The 25017-nt window shown below is 35.7% G+C and overlaps 1 protein-coding gene across 2 annotated transcripts; it reads right to left on the reverse strand.

Annotated features, from left to right (window-relative positions):
- Nucleotides 1–24729, reverse strand: LOC103718710 (ubinuclein-1-like). Of its 2 annotated transcripts, XM_008807638.4 has the most exons (13): nucleotides 24247–24729; nucleotides 21489–21572; nucleotides 21243–21335; nucleotides 19948–20024; nucleotides 13089–13683; nucleotides 6791–6890; nucleotides 6563–6672; nucleotides 4919–5005; nucleotides 4413–4538; nucleotides 4045–4170; nucleotides 3623–3670; nucleotides 3055–3156; nucleotides 1–693 (listed from the first exon to the last, which is right to left on the reverse strand). In XM_008807638.4, the coding sequence occupies exons 1-13, from the start codon at nucleotides 24553–24555 to the stop codon at nucleotides 202–204; spliced, it is 2349 nt and encodes a 782-aa protein (XP_008805860.2). In that variant the 5' UTR covers nucleotides 24556–24729; the 3' UTR covers nucleotides 1–201. The 2 variants fall into 2 exon arrangements, with proteins under 2 accessions (XP_008805860.2, XP_008805861.2); XM_008807639.4 differs by lacking the exon at nucleotides 21489–21572.
- Between the last annotated feature and the right edge of the window lie 288 nt (nucleotides 24730–25017).

A 25017-nucleotide genomic window follows, 5' to 3' on the forward strand; every position in this document is an offset into this window, starting at 1 on the left:
AAGCAAAATAAAGAAGCCCATAGGTCTCATGTTAATATTGGGAAGGCAATCGGCATTACATTAAATGATTGCTCAGAAAAGAACTGGCTGGAAGGGGAACATGAAGACCATCTTTCTGTTTGATGATCGTGGGTGCAAAACAAAAGAAAACAACTAACTCATAATTAACATGTAATTCTGTAATGCTATGATGAATCAGAATCAGCTTGCATGGTCAGAACCTGGAACTCCAGGTAGTGGGATAACCGGTTTAGGCTGCTGACTAACATTTGTGTCATCTGTAAGCTTTTGAGATTTGTGGCTTTCCTTGGTATGCTGCGAAGGAACTTTACGTGGATGAACATGGATGTACCCCAACTCTGATTCTGACTTCCTCTTCATCTTTTTTTTCATATCAACAACAGCTTTGCTGCCATCCTCAAGGATCATGCTCATGCTACCTCCTCTAACCTTGTCAGGATTTTTCAATCCATGCTGCTGTCCAGAATCACTTGAAGGTGGAGTAGGATCAGTAATTCTGCCTAATAAAGCAGGCGGTGGATTGGATACCAACTTGCCCGCAGAAATGAGAACTGCTCCAATAGAATCAGTAACTGGTCTCTCCTGTCCAGCCCATACTTGAGCAGCTGGATTAGTCTCTACCCTAACTGCCGCAGCCAACTTTTTCCTCTTGATCCTCTCCTCATCACGAACCTGAAGTTACATCAAAGAGAACATTTGAAGATGACATTTCATGCACACAAAAGTGGCAAGCAGCAAAGCAAATCACAACAATTTTTTTAATCATTAAAAAAAAGGATACAAATAAGAAGAAGTGATCAAATAACATTCTCTAATCCATATTACACCAACTTTCACTAATTTAGTGCCTCATTGCTACTAATCAGAGATCAAGACTTCCAAGAAAAAGCATATTTTGAGCCCCCCCCCCAACCATCCTGACTCCTAAAGAAGGAGAAAATGCTTTATCTGTGCAGAGATACTTCAATGGTCACGCACGAGAGTCCTAAGTTAAATACTTTACAGTTTCCTACTTATGAAAATGGGAAATGATCAAATCTAAAGTTGCAAACAATGTTTTTTTAAAAATACATTCAAAAGCTACCTAAACCAAGCGGAATAGATGAAAAGGATTCATGCAGCCAACCACAACTAGCTTGGGATTAAGGCTTAGTTGAGTTGAGTTTACATTCAAAAGTCAAATGGGTTGAAGGGTCACTAGGTTGGGTTGAGTACCGGATCAAGGTTTCATGTGTTTCCCTATCCTGACCCAACCAACCCAACCCATTGCCACCCTACTACAACCATGTATGCAATGACTCTATTTAGGAGTGCATGAAAGGAGGCCACCTCCTGCTACGTCATGATGATAGTCATGAAGGACGGTGCAATGACAATGGCACCCAAGAGGCTCTCGTTTCCAACTCCACCTCTGAAAGGCCACTTTGTGTCAGACAATGTGGAAGGGCTGGCGAACTGCCAATGGTATGCACAGTTGGTGTTGCCATCTAACACCTTTTGAGGGAGAGATGGCGAATGAGGGTTTACTTGGAGGACAAGGAAATGGGAGAGGAAGGAGAAGAGGGAAGGTATTGGGTTAGCATTTGCATTAGGGAGAATAATGAGAAAAGAAAGAAGAAAGAAGAGATTGGAGGAGGGAGGGGGGGGGGGGTCAAGCTAGGTTTAGATATTTCTTTTTGAAAGAAATTATAAATGTATTATATTTTAACAAAAAGCATAAATAAGGGTATCATATGTACTAAATTCCCGACCCACCAGTAGATTAGGCTGGACCCGACTTGTGAACACAACAGTCAACACGTCAGGTTAGGCAAGTTGAAGTGGGTTGCATAAATAAGTTGGGGTTGTTTTTTCCACCCCTACTAATTCCAATATGTGTATGATGGAATCATGTAGACACCAACACATGAGCTGAGTACTAATAAATTATAGAGCTCACTTTGCATGAGTAAGAAACCAAGAATTAAAGCACTCCAGGACAAATAACATTTTATCTGTAAAGTATATAAGTTGAACATTATTGTATTTAACTGTATTAATCATTTTTTCTTACCAGATATTTTTCCTGTTTATAATACCTCAGAAGTTCCATGTCTTCATTATTTACATGCATGATGATCACTATGTTGTGACTTAATTAATGGGTAGGCGCAACTACCATTTTATATACATGAATTTCTAGGTGGCACTAATTTTCATCCTCCACAGCCATATTATGCTTTGTTTGCTTGCTAACGAAACGTAAATAATATGAAAATAATAAAAATAAAATACAAGAACTTTTTTGCTTAGTTGGTTATAATGAGAAATCTGCAGGTGAAGAATATGACTTGTAATTAGCATGATCTCGTTGGCTTATTCCAATCAAGATAGTTATTTAAATGGGGCAAAAGATTTTGGACTTCTTTAAGAGACCTGTTTTCCTTATATTTTTTATATTTATATTTTTTTCCATTTAACCTCATTTGATCGCCAAGCATTAGAAGAGGAACATCTAGAGTTTCTCTCCTCTTCCCTAGGAACCAAACTTAGAACCTAGCCAATGACTCAAACTTGACTTTATCTCATGCAAAGAAAGGTCTTGTCTTTCTACTTTAACATACAATTTGCCAATCACTTTTTTCAACATCAGTTTTCTATCAAAAATGTTTCATAACCTTCATAAAATCATTAATGAATCTCAACTTCACCGGCACAGATACAAGACATTGCCAATTACAAGAAGAAGATTTCAGCCTATAATGCAACTTGCAGCAGACGATTTATGCCATTTACACTAGAAAAAACAGTGACATGTAAGATCTCGAAGTGATAATACATAAGTACTCCACCAAATAAAAATATTAATTCTTTAAAGCAAATGACAGTGTGATTGAGATGATAGGGGTCTGAAGCAATTCATTTATGCATCACTAGCATTATAGGTCAGAAAGAACTCATAGTTGTACGGAAATTAATGCAATATAAGAGGTCAGTTTCATGGAACAAGAGAGAGTCATACGCATAAGAAAAAAAAAAGGGGGAAATGAAGACCTTATGCGGCCTGTATAACACCCTCTTTCGCTCCTTCGATCTGTATATAGCATCTTTAATTCCAACATTATCCATATAACCATGGGGCCACAACTCTGCGAGCTGGAATCCAGGAAAAAGCATGGGTCAAAAGTAAAAACATAAGCCATATCAAAAGACTGCATCAGGAGATATAAATGAGGGAAATGCAATATTTTCACTAGCAGAAACTTAAAAAAATGCAAGAATGGACATGCTACCAGAAAATAGTAACAAACAATTAAGAAGTGACAGTTACGCCAGCAACCATCCACAATTTCTAGAAACAAGAAAAACAAAAATGCAATCAAAACAAAAATAAAGCAAGAAATTTAATGCTTGAAGTAAACAAAATTAGTCAGCTCATTATCAAAATTAGTCATATAGAACTACAAAAAAAAAAAAAACTTATAATGTATAAAATCTTAACAATTTTTCCATAAGAGCAATTATGTCTAAATTTAAGTATTTGAATGATCAATAATTACAACATGCTCAGACAGAATTATACAAGAAAATGTTTAAAATATAAATATAGGATTAGACCTACCTCAACATATAGCTTCCTGCTTTGAGGGCCCTTATCTTCATCCATCCCCTGAAATGAAATATAGTTTAGAAAGTGATGTGATGGACTGTAAAATCAATTTTAGTTTGGAGGCTAGAAATGAAACAAAATGATGATAAGAAATAACTAATGAAATATGAGTTACTTTAAACTGGCCAACAAAAGGCAGGGTTTTCTTTTTTTCCGAATTAAGATAGGACCATGGAACATAGGAGAACCCTTCATGACACATTCCAATCACTTCAATTAACCTAAGAAAGGTTTTAGGACGCAGCATAGTATCTAGTCTCCAAAACACTCTCCTCTTGAATATACCTCACTCTTTCCCTCTTTTCTTTTCGAGATAAACCCCACAGCAAAAAAAAAAACAAGAAGAAAAAAATCAATTGCAGATAACTTTGTACCTCAACATATAAATCATAGAGATCACAGATCTTGTCTTCCAGTGCAGAATCCATGCTATATTTTCCTTTTAGAGCTCTTCTTTCATCATTATTGATAACTTCCTGGAAATCATCAGCTGAAGCATCCTGTGGCTCAGCCCCATGTTGAAGAAATAAGAATTTAGATATAGAGGGTAATAACCAAAATAAAGTAGTACATGTTAAGTTCAACTTCCTAAACATAAAATTTAACATATGAATTCAACTTCGGAGATGCATGCTGTTTGTTATATATCATCTAAAAGTAATGTTCTTATAAAATTATCGAAAATTATGTTTGTTTTCACAAGAGCACATGATGCTTCCATTTTGATTATCTATGCGCTTACCTTAGATTTCATGTTTGAGACACGTGCTCTGATCATTTCATGAACTTCTTTTTTAACTTGTTGGAATCTATCAGCTTTCTGTTGTTTTGCCGAAAGACCTAATTCAACCATCTCCTTCATGTTCCTCTGTAATACAATTTAATATATTAGTATATAGAAAATTTTATACAGAATGAGACTATGATATCCTACTGCAATATGCCTAAATATATATCAAACAATAAAACCAAAAAAGCTTACTGAAAAATATATGGTATTCTCATTTATTATTTGGAGAAATATAAGTGCACACAGGAAAACAGATCTGTGCGGTCATCCTGCTGAAAGGATGTCATTTTTGAAATGCATGAAAACGGGCAAAAAGATAAGTTTCAAAAGTATTTTCTAAGTGAGATAATAAAAGCAGGAAATTTGTATCATATTTCACTGACTACATTTGGCATTAGCTTTTCTAAATATGACATAATTCACTGAATACAGTGGGGATTAGCTTTTCCAAATATTACCTTCAATGTTTTCCGTTGCACCAAGTGACCAAGAATCCCCATAAGACGATCAATTAAATCATCTTCTGAAACTTTACCTTGGCTTGCCTACAATAACATTGAAATATAGTTCATTATAAAAGCCAAAAGACATCTCGAAAGTAAAATTTATGGGATTTTTCCAAATGACAGAAAACAACGATAAGAACATAGCAAGAAAAAATTCATATAGTCTACCCTAAACTTCTGCATGGACCCTATTTTTTAATATTAGAATGTGGAGGGGCCACCAAAGGTTTCTGAGAGGCGGATACCTAAAGGGCTAGGGTATTAAAGTTAACTCCCCGATGATCTAGGTTCCAGACAACATAGACAATATCATTTCTAAGATGACAGCAACATAGTTGTGCATATCACTACCAACCTATGTAGGTACTATCAAATGCAGATTGACGCAATTTGGCATGCGGTCAGACTGCATATATTGCTAAACCTACACAATTGATAAACTGCAATTAGTTGGATTCAGTTTCCATTATACCTCTGCCAGATTTCCCTTACTTTGTTTGAACTTCTGGTCATTGGTTTTTGATAAAAAATCAATATAATAACAGATCATATAATAACAAGTTTGTGACCAGCTTTATCAGCAATTGGTATTTTTTTTTTTAATATGAACTAAGATGACAGATTTGCTTAGATCAGTCAGAAATCATATTTGACTGACAAAAACAGGGTCCAACTTCCTTTCATAAAGAAGCAGATGTATTCTGTATGCACTTAACTTGAGTTGTTAAATCATATTGGAATATGCTAGTTACATATCTTTTGCAAGTTATTTGTATCTTCCAACTGTGCTGCGTGCCAAGTGCCGACATACTGGTGCAAAATTCAGTGCCAATCATATACTGCCATTGGCACAACACACGTGCTTCAATCTTCGCAACTCCCATAGAACCTCTCAATGCAGATGGTTGTTGTGTATAACATGCCCCCAAAGAAAAGAAGGAACGGGCGATCATATGTGAAGAAGATATCGTCAGCACAATCCAAGGACGTTGCATTCACAGTTCTTAAGCCAAATCACAGTGCTGAATTACATTATCAGCCCAATGTACCACCACAACCAGTTCATTAGTTATGAAGTTGATAAAATCATGCAACAATAGACAATATGACCAGAATTGCATCAATATTGGTATCAATCATGGAGCCCCCCCCCCCCCCCCCCCCCTCTCTCTCCAACCAGCAGAAAAAAACAAAAAAATGTTTCCATAGAGAATATCCACGTCATCCCCTGCAGCTGAAAATTTTCTGAGATGATTGCTGCTAACATTAGTCAGACTGTTTTAAGACACAACAGAATCTCCTTAGAAAGCCATATATTTTCCAAACAACGAAGCCACTTGGCCTTAATGCTTATTGGAAGCCTCAAGTGTGCAAGATGAAACTGATCATGAAATACTTCCAGATAATTATTAAATATCATTCATGCAGATACGTGATACGATGGGTAAATCATTAAAGGCTTGAATTTGATCTCTAAGATAGATCATGGAGTTAAAAATATAAAAGATCATGACAGCATGGGAAAATGTTTTCATTATATATAACACTACTAAAAGCATTAGCAGGAGACAAGGAATGAGATTAATTAGCAATTACCGATAATCTTGCAACTTTAGCAAGCTTCTGTTTTACTTCCTGAGGAAGCCTCCTTTTAACTCCTTGAGATGAAGGATCCATTTCCTGAACATCAATACTTGGTGGTCTGGCTGTAGGAAAAATTTTAAAGTTTAAACAATAACAACAAGAGCTCAATTACTTCCAATGGTATTCCATAAGGAAAATCTTCAACAGAAAGTACTACAGTTTGGAATCATCAGGACTTACACACTGCAACTATCTTTTCCAGGTCTCGAATGGCTCGTTCAAGTGTTGTCCCTTTCGGTCTAACAGTGGAGCCTTCTTTCACCCTTCTGAATGTTGGTTGCTGCAAGACATCAAAAATAAAGTAACCACCCAAAAGACAGATCATGCTATATAAGAAAGAACCTGGTGTGCTCAGCAAGTGATATATCATCTAATTCAACTGCATTACCAGGCATTGAACAAGATGCCGTTAGCGAACAACATCTGCGATCTATTGTTTTGCAGAAACTAGGGTAAAAGGATTTTACTGTTTTCAAAAATAATGCCATAAGTAGTGCTACATGAGAGCTAAGCTGCTAGTGGCAAAGGTGAGCAGCAAGGTGCTTGAAACAGCAAACAGGTGTACAACATCTCCCAGGTGCTGGGCTCTACCAGATCACCCTCCACTTGGATTTTCTCAGTAAACTGAAAGGGGTTTCTTTCAAGTTTAAAAGCATAGTTGTTCAATCAACAGGCCATCCTCCACAAACAGAAACAAGGAGGTAAATAGTTTCAAAGCCTTTACTAGATGAAAAAATAATTTATCTTAGAGATTAATAGCTTGAACTTATCAATCTATATGTAAAAGATAGAAAAAGAATTAGCAATCAATTCAATTTAGTGAATAAACATGTAAAAATAAGAATGGAGGAAACAAAGTAAAGAAGTCCAAGAAATATCTTTTAGACTTGGAATATCATATTTAACTTGTAGAAGTATAAAATTTATAATACTTAGGGATCAATCTCAGCATATAATCATAGTGTACATAGAGAATGAATGTAGCTGGTGAAGTTCAGGATCAGTTATTTTCTTTCATGTAATCTAATATAAGTAAAAGAGATTGCAAAATGTTGTTTAGATATTAAATGGTAGCAAGACTTTTGGTCAATGTAGGCCGAACCGGATTGAACCACCCGGCTTGGCCTGTACCAAACCGAACCGCCCGGTTCAGCTCGTACCAAGCTAACCCAGTGGGGAACTGGCTTAGTTCGCCCATTAAAAATGATTTCGGTTCTGAACCGGCTGGAACCGTTCGAAACCGGTCGGTTCTATTCGAAGGTGCAAACCGTTCGGTTGCACCAAGTCGACCCAGTTCGAAACTGGGCCTCTTCTCCTTAGCTTTTCTTGTTGAAAGGAAGCCTTCCTAACACCTCCTCTGCTTCGTTTAGGCTTAAGACGCCTAAACAACTCCCCCTTCACCCCAATTTGCGACCGATTCAACGCAATTGAAGGAAGATCCAAGCCTAAATAAGGTGTGCTTCCTCTCCCTTATCTCATTCCCTCTATTTTTATTTTTTTGGCTTGAAAAAATAGCTCGAAATTTGCAAAATAAGAAGAGATCATGCCAAAAATTTTGATTTGGGTTTGAATTTATTATATGTTGTAGATCTATAGATGATCTACACAATAATATTAAAATTTTTAATTTTCAGATTATATAATTTTAAAAAATTAAAAATATATTTTTAAATTGAAAAAAATAAAATATATATAAATAAAATTCAGAAAAAATATAAAATCCAAAACATATTAGGGGCATGCAAGCTACTCTCCATCAAAATTTGGTGTCTATTTGTTCAAGTTTTAATACGATCATGCGCATAGTGGCCTAGGCCTAAATTTGAAAAAAATTGAGAAATAAGTAGCCTTTGATGCATGCCCACAGGCCTAAAAAAATATATGTAGCATTTCATTATTGGGTTGTACAAAGATCTGAGCTGAAATTAATTTTTTAAAATATTTATATTTAAAAATTATTTTTAAATTTAAAAATAATTTAAAATATATAATTAATACCAAAAATTATGAAAAATTAGTGGTGCATATTACATAATTTAGAAGTATTTTCTGAGGTAAAAAACATATTTTTTGAATTTATTATATTTAAACATATTTTCTAAATTTAAAAATTATTAAAAATATATAAATACATAAATAAATATGAAAAATTAGTATTATGCATTAGATAAATCAAATGTACTTTCGACAGTAAAAAAATATCTTCATCGTAACTTAATTTTACTATTTTTTAATAATTGATAAACTGACGTACTTGATAAACCTGCAAGAATGGAATCATCAAAGAAAAAGGAGCTAGAGCGTGACATTAATTGAGATCATGGACAAATGCTCTCGAGCTAGCACCATTGAAAGTGCAACTGATACAACACAGAGTTCAAAGAACGAGTAACCAGATTGAAGCAGCACTTAGCTGGTGGTTATCCTGACGTATCTGTTCGAAAAGGTCCACGGAAGATTCGGTAGCTGATGAAAAAATATTTTTCTAATTTCAGAGCAATGAAGGAAAGAATTTTTAAGAAAAAAGAGATGGACCACCGAACTGCAGAGCCATCATCAGATACATTTATAACCATACATGGGTCCTTTCACTAATGAGGAGGTATGCAAAGGAAGAGATCTTGATACTAGAAGTCACACCGTTTGCTACCAAATACGTTGCAATTGATAGCCTTCTTAAGAGGAAAGCAGCCCTACGTCAGATGTTTGTCAATCCTGAGTGGCAGAAAAGTAGATATGTGAGGGCTGACACTGAAGGAAGCATTGTCGAGGACTTAGTGACAAGACATATTCTGGCAGAGGGCCACTACGATATTAAAGGCTATCAAACCATTGTATAAAATGCTTCAAGTCGTAGACAGCGAGAGGAAACCCAAATGGGCTTCTTGTATCATATTATGGAAAGAAAAAAGACTCAGATCAAGGAGGCAGATCCGACGTATGCCCAGGAGTACATCGACATCGTTGAGCAGCGATAGGACTATCAGATGGATAGAAACTTGCATCTAGCACGTAAGCAAGAAAATTGAAAATTAGAGTGCTCATGTACTTGTACAATTTTACTAGAACAATAACGAACTCTATTTGCAGCATACTATCTGAATCCGAGGTTTCAATACACCGTATCTGAAATCGATATAGATGACAAACTTCTGGCCACTCTGCGAAATGTGATTTACAAGATAGAGCTTAATCCAAAAGTTGCGGTCCTATATCTAAAAAAGGTAAGTTAACTTAAGTGAGATGTATAAGTTAATTGGTATCTTCAATTATTAACATATTACAACATGGTTCTTTTTTACAGACCAAAATATTTAGAAAAGGCACTAACAGTTTTGGAGTCTCGGTAGCTGTCCATGTAAATTACACATCAGGAGGATATTTACCTAGCGTTAGATGGTTACTAATATAATACTATCTTATATGTAATTTTATTCAATATTTTTGCAACATGAGGACATTTTGGTTTGTCCGCAAAAAATCTAAAGTAGCTAGCTATGAGCTCTCCCAGACAGTTTCCTCGAGTAGCTGTCAGCACAACTAGTTCACCTTTGCCCTCATCCACAGCAAGTAGAGAAACCGTTTGACACAGAAATGCCTCATCCACAAACTGAGATTGAAACTGAAGTGAATTCGAGAGAAAGTGGAGCTAAAGTACAGAGATTCGATCCATAATGCTTTCTTTGATGATGAGGATGATCCTATGATCGGATGGCTTGTGGGCCGGCAGTAGGAACTGGAGCTTGATAAGCGAGGATTGCCTCCACGACCGGCCAGTTTCGTAGCTAATGAGACTAGGATCGATGCAGGGCAATGAGCAGAAAAATATTCCACGCATCCTTCTAGCTGATCAGCCACAGCCACAGAAGAGCCGGTCACCATATGACTCCTTGTCCGAGACATCCTCTTGGAGATATGATCGAGAGATGCTTAAACAAGACCACCATGCTACCCGATCGACTCGGTCAAAAGGGCGATATACATCCTCCCAACATAGCCAGACAAAGAGGAGCACCAAGAGTAAGCAGGCAGAGAGTGGCATAAAAGATAAGCAGGCAACGAGTGGCACGAAGGATAAATAGGCAATAAATGGCACGAAGGATAAGTAGGCAACGAATGGCACGAAGAGTAAGTAGGCAACGAGTGGCACGAAGGATAAAGAAGATAGCCGCCCAGTACATCAAAAAAGAAAAACAAAAGGCACCCACAACTCCAATGAAGAGTATAGAGGAGCCAGTTTACTCATATTCGGAGACTAGAAGCAACAATTCTGATGGTCAAGGATCTACTGGCCAGAGGGAGTGGACATGAGACTGCTATTTATGGAACAGCCGCAGGATGGTCTTCAATTCATCGATGAATCTCAGTTTATGCATGCTACACAGAATAGAGACCACGGTGCACAATCTGATGGAACTTACGAGGATCCGATTCCATATAACAGACAGGCTCCCCAACATCATTCAAGAGGATACGATGTAGCTGCAGATGATCTCACATATGGAGTAGAATCCATAGGCGTATCAGATTTCGAGTCCTACATTGAATCCTATCACCCACAGCTACAGACAGCCTATAACCCAAACGGATACGGATATAAATATGGTGCGTCTGAGACATCTTCCGGTAGCTACTATCCTACGCAGCTCGAAACATCTTATGAGTCGGATTTTGCTGTCAACTTATTCGGATGGGCTCCTTCACAACCGTTTTATCAGCCAGCTTATTAGTCAAAGAATACCTCAGAGCTAGAGCTTCAGCGAGAAATCCAAGAGTGCTTATAATTCGGAGCATGATCCTTATTAGATGAATATACAAGACTACAACGCTGCTTAGTTAGAGGGGTGGTCTGATGTGCCTTCTGATTATGCTAATAATTTGGATATCTACGAGAGACATCGCCACTCAAAAAGATTTTAGATATCGATATGTATGTTGTACTTTAAATATATATGTAATTGATTATATTATTTTATATTTTTTACCTCACTACTTAATTTAAGTATATTTCATAATGCTTATTCTAGCATGCAACATCTTACTAATCTTTTTGTGTTTTATATCATTTTGAAATAACAAGATGTATCATTTAGGTTAAACCAGAATCATAGAAACATCAAAAAATATTAAAAAATATCAAATTGGACTTAAAATTACTGAAAAGTTGAAAAAGATTGATTACCAAGTAATTAAACTTAAAAAACTCAAAAAAAGGGCATGCCGGTACCGTACCGGCATGCCCAAGTGTACCGTATATCGCTACGGTACCGAACTAGTACCATACCGATACCGTATTGATCCATCCGCCGACCGGTATGGATCCCGGTACTGATACCATACCAATCCGTTTGCCAACCGATACGGATCCTAATATTCGTTCGGCGAACCTTACTTTTGGTAGACTTCTATAAGACTTAAACAACAGTAGTGAAACTGTCCAATATAAAATGGATCAAAATGTTAAGCATTTAAGACAATTCAGGCATGTAAGAATAATTTTGCATAAATGGAAATATTGGGATCAATGCATAATAAGCTGGAAGTTACAATTCAACAATAATAGGAAGTTCAAGAGTTTCCCCGACCTACCCAAAGAATAGAAAGATGATGAAGGAGCACCCACTTGTGTAGCACTTACGGAGATCATGAGAAATCAAGATAGGAATGATTTTTATATGATGATAAATCTGGCACATCACAAACCATGGACGTCCAGAACTCCAAACATTCTTCTTTATCATTATATAAATACAACTAAAACAACTTAGAGAGGTAGGTCTTTTATTTTTAATGACACAACACTGCAAAAAGTTTAGTGCTGAACCATTTGTTCTGAGAATGCCAGAGCGAATTTCTATAAAGCTGATAAGATTGGGAGATTTGAAACTAAAAGCACAAAAATCAACTATCATTCTAGTTCTTAGATCTGTAGCTAAGCAGAAACACTGATACCCATCCTCGAGGGTATCTGATGAAGAAAAACTCCTACCATTCAGTTACATCATCCTACCAAGAATGCAACTTTCAAAATAATAAAATTGTAGGAATTTCTAACATGATTGATAACAGACACATTACTGGAAAAATCAACTGATTCTGCAGCACTTAGCAGCATTCTAACAGGATTTAATGCTTAGGACATCATAAACTGTGTCCCAAGTTATAAATTTTTATAGATGGTAGGGCCCTTTAGCTACATCAGGGAAAATTGTCAGAGAGGTCCAAGCTGAAAAGACAGCCCATGGAAACTTGTGCCGAAGAACTGTAAGCCATTTATATATGTAAAGTTAAGAGCAGCAAGTACAACACCAACAAGTCGATAAAAAGTTTTGAACAAGAGGTCATAGCAAGAATAATTGTTTACAAAGAAATTTGAGGAAGAAAGTATTAGTCAAGCAGAGAAAACAGAAAAAAATCATGTTGCAGAAAACAAATAATGGCGTGAATTCTAAAATATCTAGCTATTCCAAGTGCTTACCACTGCTTGCATAGGAAATTCACAAGTTCCATGTTTCTCCTTGCGCCGTATTTTAGCTGATAATTCTTCAATCTCACCATTCAGCAATCTCCTAGATTGAAATTCAACCTGAGAAGAAACACCTTTGTCCTGAGATGCCTGATACATGGGATCCAAAGAGTTGCCCGTTCCTCTTGATTTATGAACAAGGTCATCAGATGGTATCACAACAGCTTTATGTTTATCAAAATCCTTTGATTCCAAGGGTAATGATGGGACATCCTTATTTGGTACTTTCACAGATGGAGGATTTTCCAAATGCAAGGTGAGATCAGAAGACCTTTTTTTGTAGGCTCCTGCAGGGGCATTTAATATTTTTTTTACAGGTTTACTTTCCTCATAATAATGTTCGAAATATGGAAGAGCCAGAACATCAGCAGTGCTTGATAATTTCTTCCCCACCAACGGTGCATTCCTTGCTGCAGCCTTGATTCGCATATTACCCATCTTTACAGATTCATTGGGACCATGTTGATGATCCCTTTTCCTGTAAACTTTTGTTGAATCTTTTCTTCTCCTTTTCTTTGGTGCCACATTAAATGATGCCATAGGCTCACTGATATAAAAAGAAAACAGTGTATAAAGATGTCTTCTTCATTATTATTTATCAAACTAATATCACTGAAAGGCATGCATTGTCTGCTATTGTCACTCGAGAAATGGTAAGTGCCAAAATTAGATCTTGTTAATTTATATGACCCCAAAATTTCAGAGACTACATTTATAGGTACCTATAGTTGTTGGCACAAGATTGAAGTTTTTAATCAAGACATCAACAAATGTCATACAAAAGTATTTAATTAAACCCCTGAACATATTTATGCTACAACAAATTAATGTTAAAGGAATGCAGCTTTAATTAAGACTGCTGATATTAGCAATAAATCAAATGTCCCATTAATGTCCTCATTGGAAAGAAAGAAGGTCCATTTCATTTTGAAGGCAATTTACAAGCTTACAGCATCGATCTTCCTAAAAGGAGTTCTCTTAGCATGTGTCATGCGAGCTAATATGCAGGATATTTAATAGTAATTGTCTCCTAATCTCGGCAAGTGCATCATAGGTGCCACTTAAGGTTTTCATCTTGGCCAAGATCTCGGTTTGTATCAGTATTGGGCATTCACGGACACAATATACAAGAAACCTCAGACCTTACAATCCCAGCTGATAGAAACTGAGATATCCGAAGACATCAACCATTACGATATCATCATATCAGCCAACATTTTCCAATGTCTTTTACTTCTTCAAATAGATTATTTAATTAATAAATCTCAAAAATAATGCTTCAAAATATTTGCTAATATCGGTTTTACTATATCAGCCAAGATTCTGATATCCTGAATCTAACATATTGATCAAAATCAAAAAAAATCTTAGTCTTCAATTCTTCCCTACTTTCAATCTCAGCTGAAATAAAAATGAGATCTTAATTCACTTGATCTTAATCACCAATCGAGATGACCTATATCTTAGCTTCTTAGAAACCTCTCCATTACCACAGAAAAATACTATGAGTAAAGACAAATAAGGTAATCAAAGGGCGGGCCATGGTGCAACGATAAGGTTGCTCCATTGTGGCCTGGGTATCATGAGTTTGAATCACGGAAACAACCATACGGGCATAAGGTTGCATACATTTAACTCTCCCTAGATCCTACTATGGCAAGCCTCGTACACTAGGTGATACCGCTTGGATCGATTTGCAATCCAAAGAAAGTGGGAGAAAAGACAAGAACAATTTCTTTGCAAAGGAGGAAGATATCTTTCATTCAAAGCTTGGATGCCTCCTCATTACAATTCATGACTATTTATAGGCAAGTCATGGGTAACATGAAAAGACAAAAGAAAATGAAAGGTCAAGAGTCACCTTGATATGGGTAACTCACGCAATAAAAGACATTAAAGCCAAAACCAAATTCTCTTAGAGAATTAGATAATTTAAAAGGTCAAAAGACATATGCCTCTTAAAATACCTATAACTATCCAACCATAACTCTGATTTTAATGTTCTTGGGCTTATTGGAAAGAAGAGAAAGAGACCTGAAACTTTCATCTTAATAACTTTTCCAAATCCGGCCACTTAATATCCTAAAAATGACATGCAAATTGTATGGCGTCCATGCACCTGCACATCCACCTGCATCACTAGGACACCCTTTAAAAATAAACAAGGTGATTAGGTAATTGATATAACAAGAATGTCCACATAATTCATACATAGGCAACACCAAGGTACCTGGGTGACCGCTAGTAGACAAACAGGCCTCGGAATGCCTGGAAGACCCATCGATAAACATGTGCATATTTGCAAGCACATACATATACCTATACATACATCTATACATGTTTTTATACCTACATACACATATCTCCGAATAGCTAGCTAGCTAGCTAGCTAGATGCATAGATAGACAAACAAACAGGTAGATAGATGAACATATACAAAATTATGTAAGTACATGGCAAAAATAAATGGGTGTTTTGCATGTACACCTTCCCAAATGTGCAAAAATGCATGAATAGCCTCGTAAAGTTACTATTTTCATGTATACCCTCATAAAATACTTGTTTTGCATGCATACCCTTCTTTTTCTTTCTTTTTATATATGTACCTATACCATCTAATGCTGTTAAAAAATAAACAGTTTAAATTTAAAATGATTGAAATACCCTTATAGAGAGACATGCAAAAAAAAACTTTATAAGGTGAGAAAATTCATGCAATTTTGCATATTTAGGAGGAAATACACTTAAAAAATACAATAAAAATAATCAAAATCCAATAAAGATAATTCAATTGTTCTTAATAAAAAACGGTCACAAAAAAATATTAATATTATCATGTCGCATGATCTCATGTTAATATCAACTCTTATAGAATAAATCATGTTGCATTTACAAAATTCTCGCTCCAATAAACAAACAACTCAACATTTTCAAATCACTAACAATATTTTACTAATCTAAGCATCTATAATTAATTTAAGTTTGATATGCTTTAGTCTTTTAACATAATGAAGAATATATAGATATCACGGACTCGATAATGATAATTATGTCAAAATCAAATGGAGAATAGTATTACCAAAATGATCGCCTAATATTACAACTTGACCGAGTTAAGATCTTAAATAAAGAAAGTTGACAAGGGGACTTGGCCTTTTTCTGACTTGTTGATCCAACTGAATCATAAAAGATTTGGTAAGTCTCAACCAAGTTTTGATCTTTTTTTAATGAATTTTTCGAATGTATAACCTTCTAAATATGAGACATTATATGAATATCCTCGCAAAGTTACTATTTGCATGTATATCCTTATATAATTTTTTTTTTTGCATATCTACCCATAAGGGTATTTCAATCATTTTAATTTTAAGCTGTTTATTTTTTAACACCGTTAGATGGCATGGGTACATATGCAAAAAAAAAAAGAAAATATACATGCAAAATAAGTATTTTATAAGGATATACATGCAAATAGTAATTTTACGAGGGTATTCATACAATTTTGTATATTCAGGTGGCTATGCATGCCAAAAAAAACCCTAAATAAATAAACATACACATAACATATGAAAACAAATGTAAGGTGATTATGGCCATGAAGCACTTGGAACAGAAGGGAAGCAAGTCCAAGTTTGCCTAAAAACTTCTCCAATACTAATTAACAAGGTGCAACCTTAAGTAACCCAACTGCCTCTTTCAAGAAATGCATGCTGCACACTCTACTTTTAAGAACAAAAATTCAAGTATTACAAGCACAGATAAGTTTCTTCACTGAATGCAGGCAGAGAAAATTTCCTAACCTCAGGGAAGAAGCAGAAGGAAACAAAAAGAAAATGCAGCACGGTGACATCTTACATGAATTCAAAGAAGAAAACCCAATATCTATGATCTGTTCCATCTGGTAAAGAGAAACAAGGAGTCTTCTTTCCCAAGTCCAAAGACAACCAATAAAAAATCAAATACTGCAACCATATAAAGAGCATAATTTTATTTTTTTTAATTTCTAACAAATCAAATAAAATGACCCTACTATGGAGGACATGAAGCTTGGAAAAAAAACAGTAGCTATTACATCTTTGCTGATTTGTGCAGAAAACAAATGATTAGGAGGTTCAAGGGTGATATCATGATGCACCAAAGTTGAAGATATTTGTTGTCGCTGATGTTGTAGAATACAGGAGCTGAAGGAAATGGCTACAGACATCCATAGACAGACCAGATAGGTAATGATTCATCAAGATTTCAGTATAGTAGTCTACCAAATTTCATGAGATTCTATGTAGAATCTGATTAAAGGATTGACATTTATTTTCTTCTAGAGGAGGGATCCTGCAAGTCTATTTCTCATAACCGTTCTGAGACAACATAGAAATTATATGCATTATATAGCTGGGGGCATGCTCGTAATCATCTGAGTGAAATAAAGCAGTAAGATTTTAAAAGCAAGCAAGCTAGCTAGCTGGAGTCTTAACTGGATCAGGAGTCATCAACAGGCATACTATTTACAGGCAACCTCCATAGGCTACTTTTGGAGAGATTTCTGGGCAATTTCCTAGTCATCAACAAACCTCAGAAGAAATTGCCCTAAGCGTATGCTTGGTCGTTCTGAAAAAAGTGGAAAGGAAAAACGAAAAGGAAAAGGTTTTCCAGGAAAAAGGAAAAAAATCTAGCTACTTTTGGAGAGCTTTCTGGGCAATTTCCTAGTCGTCAACAAACCTCAGAAGAAATTGCCCAAAGGGTATGCTTGGTCGTTCTGAAAAAAGTGGAAAGGAAAAACGGAAAGGAAAAGGTTTTCCAGGAAAAAGGAAAAAAATCTAGCCAAATTTGGAAAATTCATCTCTATAATATCTTGGTTTTCCTACAATCTGAATGGTCAGGAAACCGATTTTTTCCAAATCTTTAGTTTTCCAAAGCCTTTTCCAAATCTTACAAGCTGTTTAAAGTATTCTCATGCTAGGCTTTGTGATTGTTATCTATCTTCTTTTTTTCTTATTTCAAAACAGTATTCATCTTCAAACTCCCCATGGCAGAAATGGTTGTGATTTCTTAAGTGGTTAGAAGTTAACAAGCTTATAAATTGTGTGCTACTTTCCTCCTACGAACCTTGAGTTCTTGCAATAGCATGCCCTCCTTTTGTCTTCCATTGCCACAAATACCACCTTGGTTTAAGGGGAGCAGCCTCAAAGCTTTTCATCTAACGCTCTTTTTGGAATGAGCCTTGGAGTGGAATGGAAAAAAATATCAAGTAGCATGCATTTGTAATACTCTATCAATTGCTACATAAAACTCTAGTATCTCTTACACACTCATAAATGAGCACTGTGCAATGCATGTTAAAAGGAAAAAAAAGTAAAACATATAAATAAAAATACATTTCATAAATACTAAAAATAAAAAATAATATAGAAAAACGAGCATAGCATACCTCATTACAATACCAAAGAATATAAAATAAAAATGTTAACTAAAAATTACAAAATATGAACAAAAAGGAACAAAGAGCATAACAAAAATAAATAAAATATAATATTAATAAAATTTTGAATATTAATAATATAAAAAATAATTAATATAAAAAGAAATAAATAGTATGATAAAATTATCAATAAAATAAAATGTAACTTAAAAATATATGAATTAAAAATAAAAATATGAAGTCAAAAGAAAAGTATACATAATAAATAAAAATATAAAAATAACTAAGAAATATAAAATAACTTGTCATTATAACATTATAATGATATTTACTTAAAAACTTAACATGTAGATATATAAGATAATAGAAGGCCAAAACACTTATAAGGATCATTATTACAAAACATAGTTCTATTCCTTATTAGTGATATATTTATAAAGTTAATATAATATTGATTACATTCTAATATACAAGTAGCTAAATTAAATATTAGAAATGAATTGTTTTTCTTTTCCATGTATTCCTCATCTTGCATCCAAACAATGGAATAGAAATCATGATTCCAGTTCCCTACCTTCCATTCCTAACTTCCAGTTTCATTCAGATACCCATGCCCATTCCTTTTTCTTTCCTGCAAACCAAAAATAGCCTAAGTTCTTTTGTAAGTTTACAAACAAAAGAATTCTGACATCCAAGACTTGTGTTATAATATTGGGTTCCTCTGATAGAACCAATACGGGACTATTTTAAATCCTACACATAAATAAGAGTAAGAACTTCCTCAAATCTAACACAACTCTCATTTAAATTGCCATCTGATATATGTAAACTTTGAAGCTATTTCCAAGCAAATAAGGTCAAATTGGTGGTGGGTTACCTGTATCCATGATTATGAAGCCATTTAAAAAACAAGCAATTTGATACATGATTGAGCAATGTTCCTCAAGATACAGGATGCAGGTCTCATGCAAAGTGCCCAGGCATCAACAAGAAAAACTGATATGAGAAACTTTAATAAATTTGACATAGCAGCACAAGTATATTTTAGATGTGTATGAATGTGAAAGGACATATCTGCACAACAAATAATAAATAGGATTAAGGGATATATAATTTTATAGAATATGATAAACAGTCTGCTAGATTGAAAACTTTTATGTATAAGCACCAAAAGGAAAATATGTAATGATGGTGACTTGACAAGAAGTTCAAGTTTCGTATGTCGAAAAACTAAAAATATAACATATCCAACTAAGAATTGGACTGCAGTTTTAGGCAAAAGGAAATACCTATATTAGAAAGTCATTCTACCACTATATCAAGATTTTTTAAAAAAAAATAGCAAGCCATAGATGCAATCATAACTGCAAATGAAGAGCTCAAGAGGACACTTACACATGTTCTAACTTCCCTTTATTGACAAAATATCCATCATATTTGGTTCTCAATTTGTCAACTTGAAAATATTCATCCTGGAAGAATACCATATATAACATAAGATAGAAGGCGCATTAGCCAACAAAAAATAACCCAATCAGATTTACAAGGATAAATGTTGAGATTACATTAATTGTGGTCGATATATCTTGTAAATAAATTACATTAGCTATTGAAAATTGCAAGTTATTTCAATTCATCCAACTAATCAAATATTGAAGAATGCCAAAAATAGTTGCTATCGTATGCTTTATTTTGAAACCAAGAATACTAGAAAGGGAATAAGAACACAAACTAATTTGGAGCAAGCAACTGCTGGTATATATTTCAAGTTGTATAAATAAACTTATGTGTTGAGAAACAAACATTATGTGATGGCAGTTTTAAGTTGCTCTTAAACAACAGATACTTTTAGGTTCCATGTGGCATAGCAGCATATCCAAATCAAAACCTTTTGCATCCTTTTGCATTATAACTTATAAAACATAACACCCAATCTTGCCCACATAATTACACCACCTCCAGATTTGGTTCACCTCCTAATTCCTAAATGCGTCATAAATGAGTTGACTTGAGACTTTATCAGAAAAAGGAGTCTTTCAACAACCTTTCTACTGTAGAAGTAGTGGAGAGAATCAGACTGGAGCCCTTGTAAGCAAATTTTATCTATCTGAAAAATAACTATCTAGTAGAAGTATGCTATTCTTTGGTGACAAGGCTAATTGCAAGCACATTGAACAAGAACACCTATTGAATACTAGAGTTTCCAACTTCTGCATGATCTTGAATCCAAATCTCAACAAGAACAATATATATGATTTTGCTGCATGCTCTTGTGGGGAAGTTTACGTATGGATTGCAATAAACAACTATACTATCACTATGTTTCCTTAGAAAAAGGAAATAAATAAATAAATCTTTGTCCAAAGTATCTGAGATAGAGAGATACAAATATCCATCAAATTAATTTGCAGATGACTCTTCCTCAGCATTCTTTAACAACATCAGTTATGAATAAAATTGTTTATTGATATATGGCCATGAACAATGAGCAAGAAAAGAAAACTATAAATCACTTAACTGGAAATCATAGCTACGATACCATGATGAAGTCATAGAATAGTAGTGAATTGTGATAGCCAAGTTTGAAGTCCATGTATAAAGAAACACTATGTCAACATAAAGCATCGAGATTACACCATGACATAACAATAAATAATTCTATAATAAACTAAAAAGGTACATGAACTAACCAACTCGGCATCATCAATGAAAGAATCCTCAGTGTCATATTGATCATCATCAGGAGCCTCATCAAGATCCTCCTCATCACTGCTTTGTTTGCCCTGAAACCAGGAACTTCATGAGTTAATAAAGTTATCAAACACTCAGTCACAATCCAACAACATAAAACGTTAAGGATTATCACGTTCAACTAATGAACTTCTAATACTATGGATATATTAGACCAAAAGATAGCTATATGGAATGCCTCATACCATGTACAGGCGTTCAATCTTCTCAATAACTGCACTAAATCGATTTGGAGGTGCTACTGCATCTTTTAGCTCATCTTCCACGGTCTGGACCCAAAGAAAAAGCCAAAGGCCCTTGTTAAATGGCAATTTAAATCAATCTACCAAATTGAGAGTGACTGCATAGACGCCTAGGGGGCCACCTAGGCACTTTATTTAGCCTGGCTACCTGGGCCATGCCCACTTTCAAACCCAGTTCTTTAACAGTTTGTTTTACCATTTTATTTCCCTATTTGCACCCCATATGGGACATGCAGGAGGGTGTGCTACCACCACACTAGAAGCAGCCATGAGCTGAGCAACCAATAGCTATAAGCAGCGGCTCCAGCACTACTGCCAGATTTATGTTTATCTTTCTTCTCAAAGTAATCCCATCTTCTCCTTCCTATGATTTTTATTCCTCTTTCTCTTCTACTCCTTTCCCTTCTTCATCTGACCTTTTCAGTTTTTTCCTGATCTTTATTCCTTTTATATTTCCCGCCTCCTCCTTCTCCTTAATGGTTAGCTGTTGGTTATGAACCTATGGCCTGTTGGCTGATGATTCCGACCCTCCTCCTGCTTCTAGCTAGATGCTGACTGCCAATATTTGTTCTACAACCCTGCTAGCTGCTATAGCGGCAGCAATGCTGCTCTTGGTCTCCTCCTTCTAGTGAACTTTAATCTTTGGACTTTAAGTGTGAAAATTAGGTTTCATGATGTCAAATTTGGTGAAAAAAGTGTGCGCGTGTGTGTGTGTGTGTGACATATGCAAATGTTTATTTAGCATATGATATTAAATGTATGCATCATAAAAGTTTGATAGGCCTTCATCCTTAGGCGGTTGCTGAAGCGCCTAAGCATGCACCTAGTCTTTACAGGAGGTCCACCACCTAGCCTTGCCTAGGCAGTTTAGCAACCTTGCTTTTTCCAATTCCCATTATCACTACTTGCAGGAGCAAAGTCAGGTACGGGAGTAGGGGATCAATTACTTTTTAGATTACAGTGAAATTTTCTTGTATATCTATAGTCTAGATCTATGTTAATTAAAGAGTTTGGCCCCCCTAGGCAAGTTGTTAGAAGCATAAAAGTGCAGATTGGGGGGGGGGGGGGGGTCTGTTAAGCAGCATTCACCTATTTATTTGATAAACCTGAGATCTGCTTAATTAATCACAAGTGTCCACCTTTATATAGAAGGATGTGATGGATTGTTAAAATATATGGAAGACAATAATAACAGCCCTTTAAATCATACAAAATTTTGGTTAGTTCTCGCAAAACAAAGAATAGAAACTGATATTATCCCCAATTTCTAAAACATCTTATTCAACATCGGATTTCAGATATTATGGAAGAAGATGAGGATGAGCAACATCAGAATTTCAAGAAAAGATTTCTTTATTTACTGATCTTTAACATTTTTAATTAAGATACCTTGATTGTGTTTTGAATTTTCTTTTCCCAACAACAACTAAATAGCGTCCATCTTCCAACCAACATATAATCAGTGACATTTTTTTCTTTCATTTTTTTGGCATATTTTATAATTTTACTGATTCTTTTCTTGGCTCATTATTTTTTTTTATAATTTAGTTTGCTTCTTCCACCCTTCTTGCACAAGTGGTAGATAGTAATGTTTTGTACCCCATCTTGTTCACTTATTTTTGTTTTTTAGAAAAAATTCATTCCTTTATCATCGTTCAATGAGTATAATTGGTATTTTCTATTTTCAGAGTTCATGCATGAAGAGCCCCAAGATGCCAACTAGTACAAATGGTAAAGTCTTGGGGGTTAGTACCAATGACCTACGTTTGAGTCCTGCCCTCACCTGATTCTTGGCTAGGTTTTCTCCTATTCTGGTTCTCAAATAAAAACCAAGAAGAACAACCCAAGTATGTATTTATATTAATCTTTTACATCCTATCTATGCTCGTATGTATTTTTTTTTCTTGTATGTTTTATTGCCGCTTCTTTTTACATGATATCGTCATAAGAAATGTCATAACAACAGTATTTTAACATTTTTCTATGATAGTAAGATAATGTTAAGTAAAATTAATTAACATATTGAAAATATTATTCAATTCTGTATTGGACATCCCAAGTATTTATGGATCCAAATATTATGTATAATGATCCCTGTGGAGTACTAGTATTGATTTTAATTATTGATATATTTACACAATTCTAAAACGCAACTAAGAGACATGGCATAAAGGTTATCAACAGAAACTTAGTAGAAAAGAATTTATCAAAACATATCTTCTAAAAACATCTTAAGTTCCCTCCCTCAAGTAAAATCCTGGCGCCACCACTGACTACTCAACAGGTTAGGATCAATATTATGTCCTCTTCTAACAAATATGAGATGCCCAAATATGTTCGTATTCCTATTATCTACTCAATTTAACCACTCTAACATTAGCATCCCACCTCATTCTTCCCAGAGATACTAACGATAACGCTACTGAATTCAGAAGCAGACAATGATGTGAATCGCTCGATAGAAAGGCAACTTAACACAATCACAAAAAATAAGACAACTGAGGAAGTCCAAGGAAGGCACATTGTAAACACCCTGAGCCCATCTATGATCTAACTACGAGTACTCGAATCCAAAACAACAGCACAGAGAAAACAATCAGTAATCGTATAAACCCTAGAAACAGCAAAAGCAACACAAATCTCAAACAACATCAAAGCAAAAGGGACAAAGGGAATAAAATTGAAGCCAGTGAAACCCTACCGCAGCAGCCGGTCCGGCGTGGGTTCCGAAGGCCGGTTCGGCCCCACTAGGAGGAGGGAAAACATTCCTCCCCTTGCTGGAATCCCTGACCAGTCTCTTCCAGGAGACGATGGTGGTCTCCCCGGGCCGCAGCTCCACCGTGAACCGCAGCCGCTGGCTGGCTGATTCCGGAGGCGGCGGCGGCGGCGGCGCCTGCTTTGGGGGGTTGGAGGAGGAGGCGAGGGGCGCCGGGGCGGAGGGGAGGGGGGAGGAGGAGGAGGAGGAAGCCCTAACGCCGGCGGTCGCGGCGCCGCCCTTGTCCTCTTCCATGGTCGCAGCGTGGGGAGCGAGGATTGGCTTCTAGGGCATCTGAGATCGGGGGAGTTCTTCTTCTCTCTTTCGCTCGCTCGAGCGCTCGGACGACACGGAGACACCCCTTGCGCGGGACTCTCCAGATGCCCGGACCTTCACCGTACGTCAAACACCCCTTGCAACTTTTCTTTATTTCCCCAAATAGTTGTTGAAGCCTTGAACTAGTGGATTTATTAAAAAAATATTTAAAAATTTTCGCGTACAGTCCTATGTGGGACTTTTCACAGGATTGGTTTTTATCACCTCAAAAGGCGACAAATAATGCAATTTATCCCGTACTACCATGCAAGAATTATGCAATTTAATAACCTTTTGACCTAATATTATCAAATAGCTACCGCAACAATGGTGATGGAGGTATACTTGAAATTGAAATTTGATATGTTAGAAATTAATGCCATGTCTTTTCAATCTTGTAGA

This window comes from Phoenix dactylifera, chromosome 7, assembly GCF_009389715.1.
Source record: "Phoenix dactylifera cultivar Barhee BC4 chromosome 7, palm_55x_up_171113_PBpolish2nd_filt_p, whole genome shotgun sequence".
NCBI classification, from domain to species: Eukaryota; Viridiplantae; Streptophyta; class Magnoliopsida; order Arecales; family Arecaceae; genus Phoenix; species Phoenix dactylifera.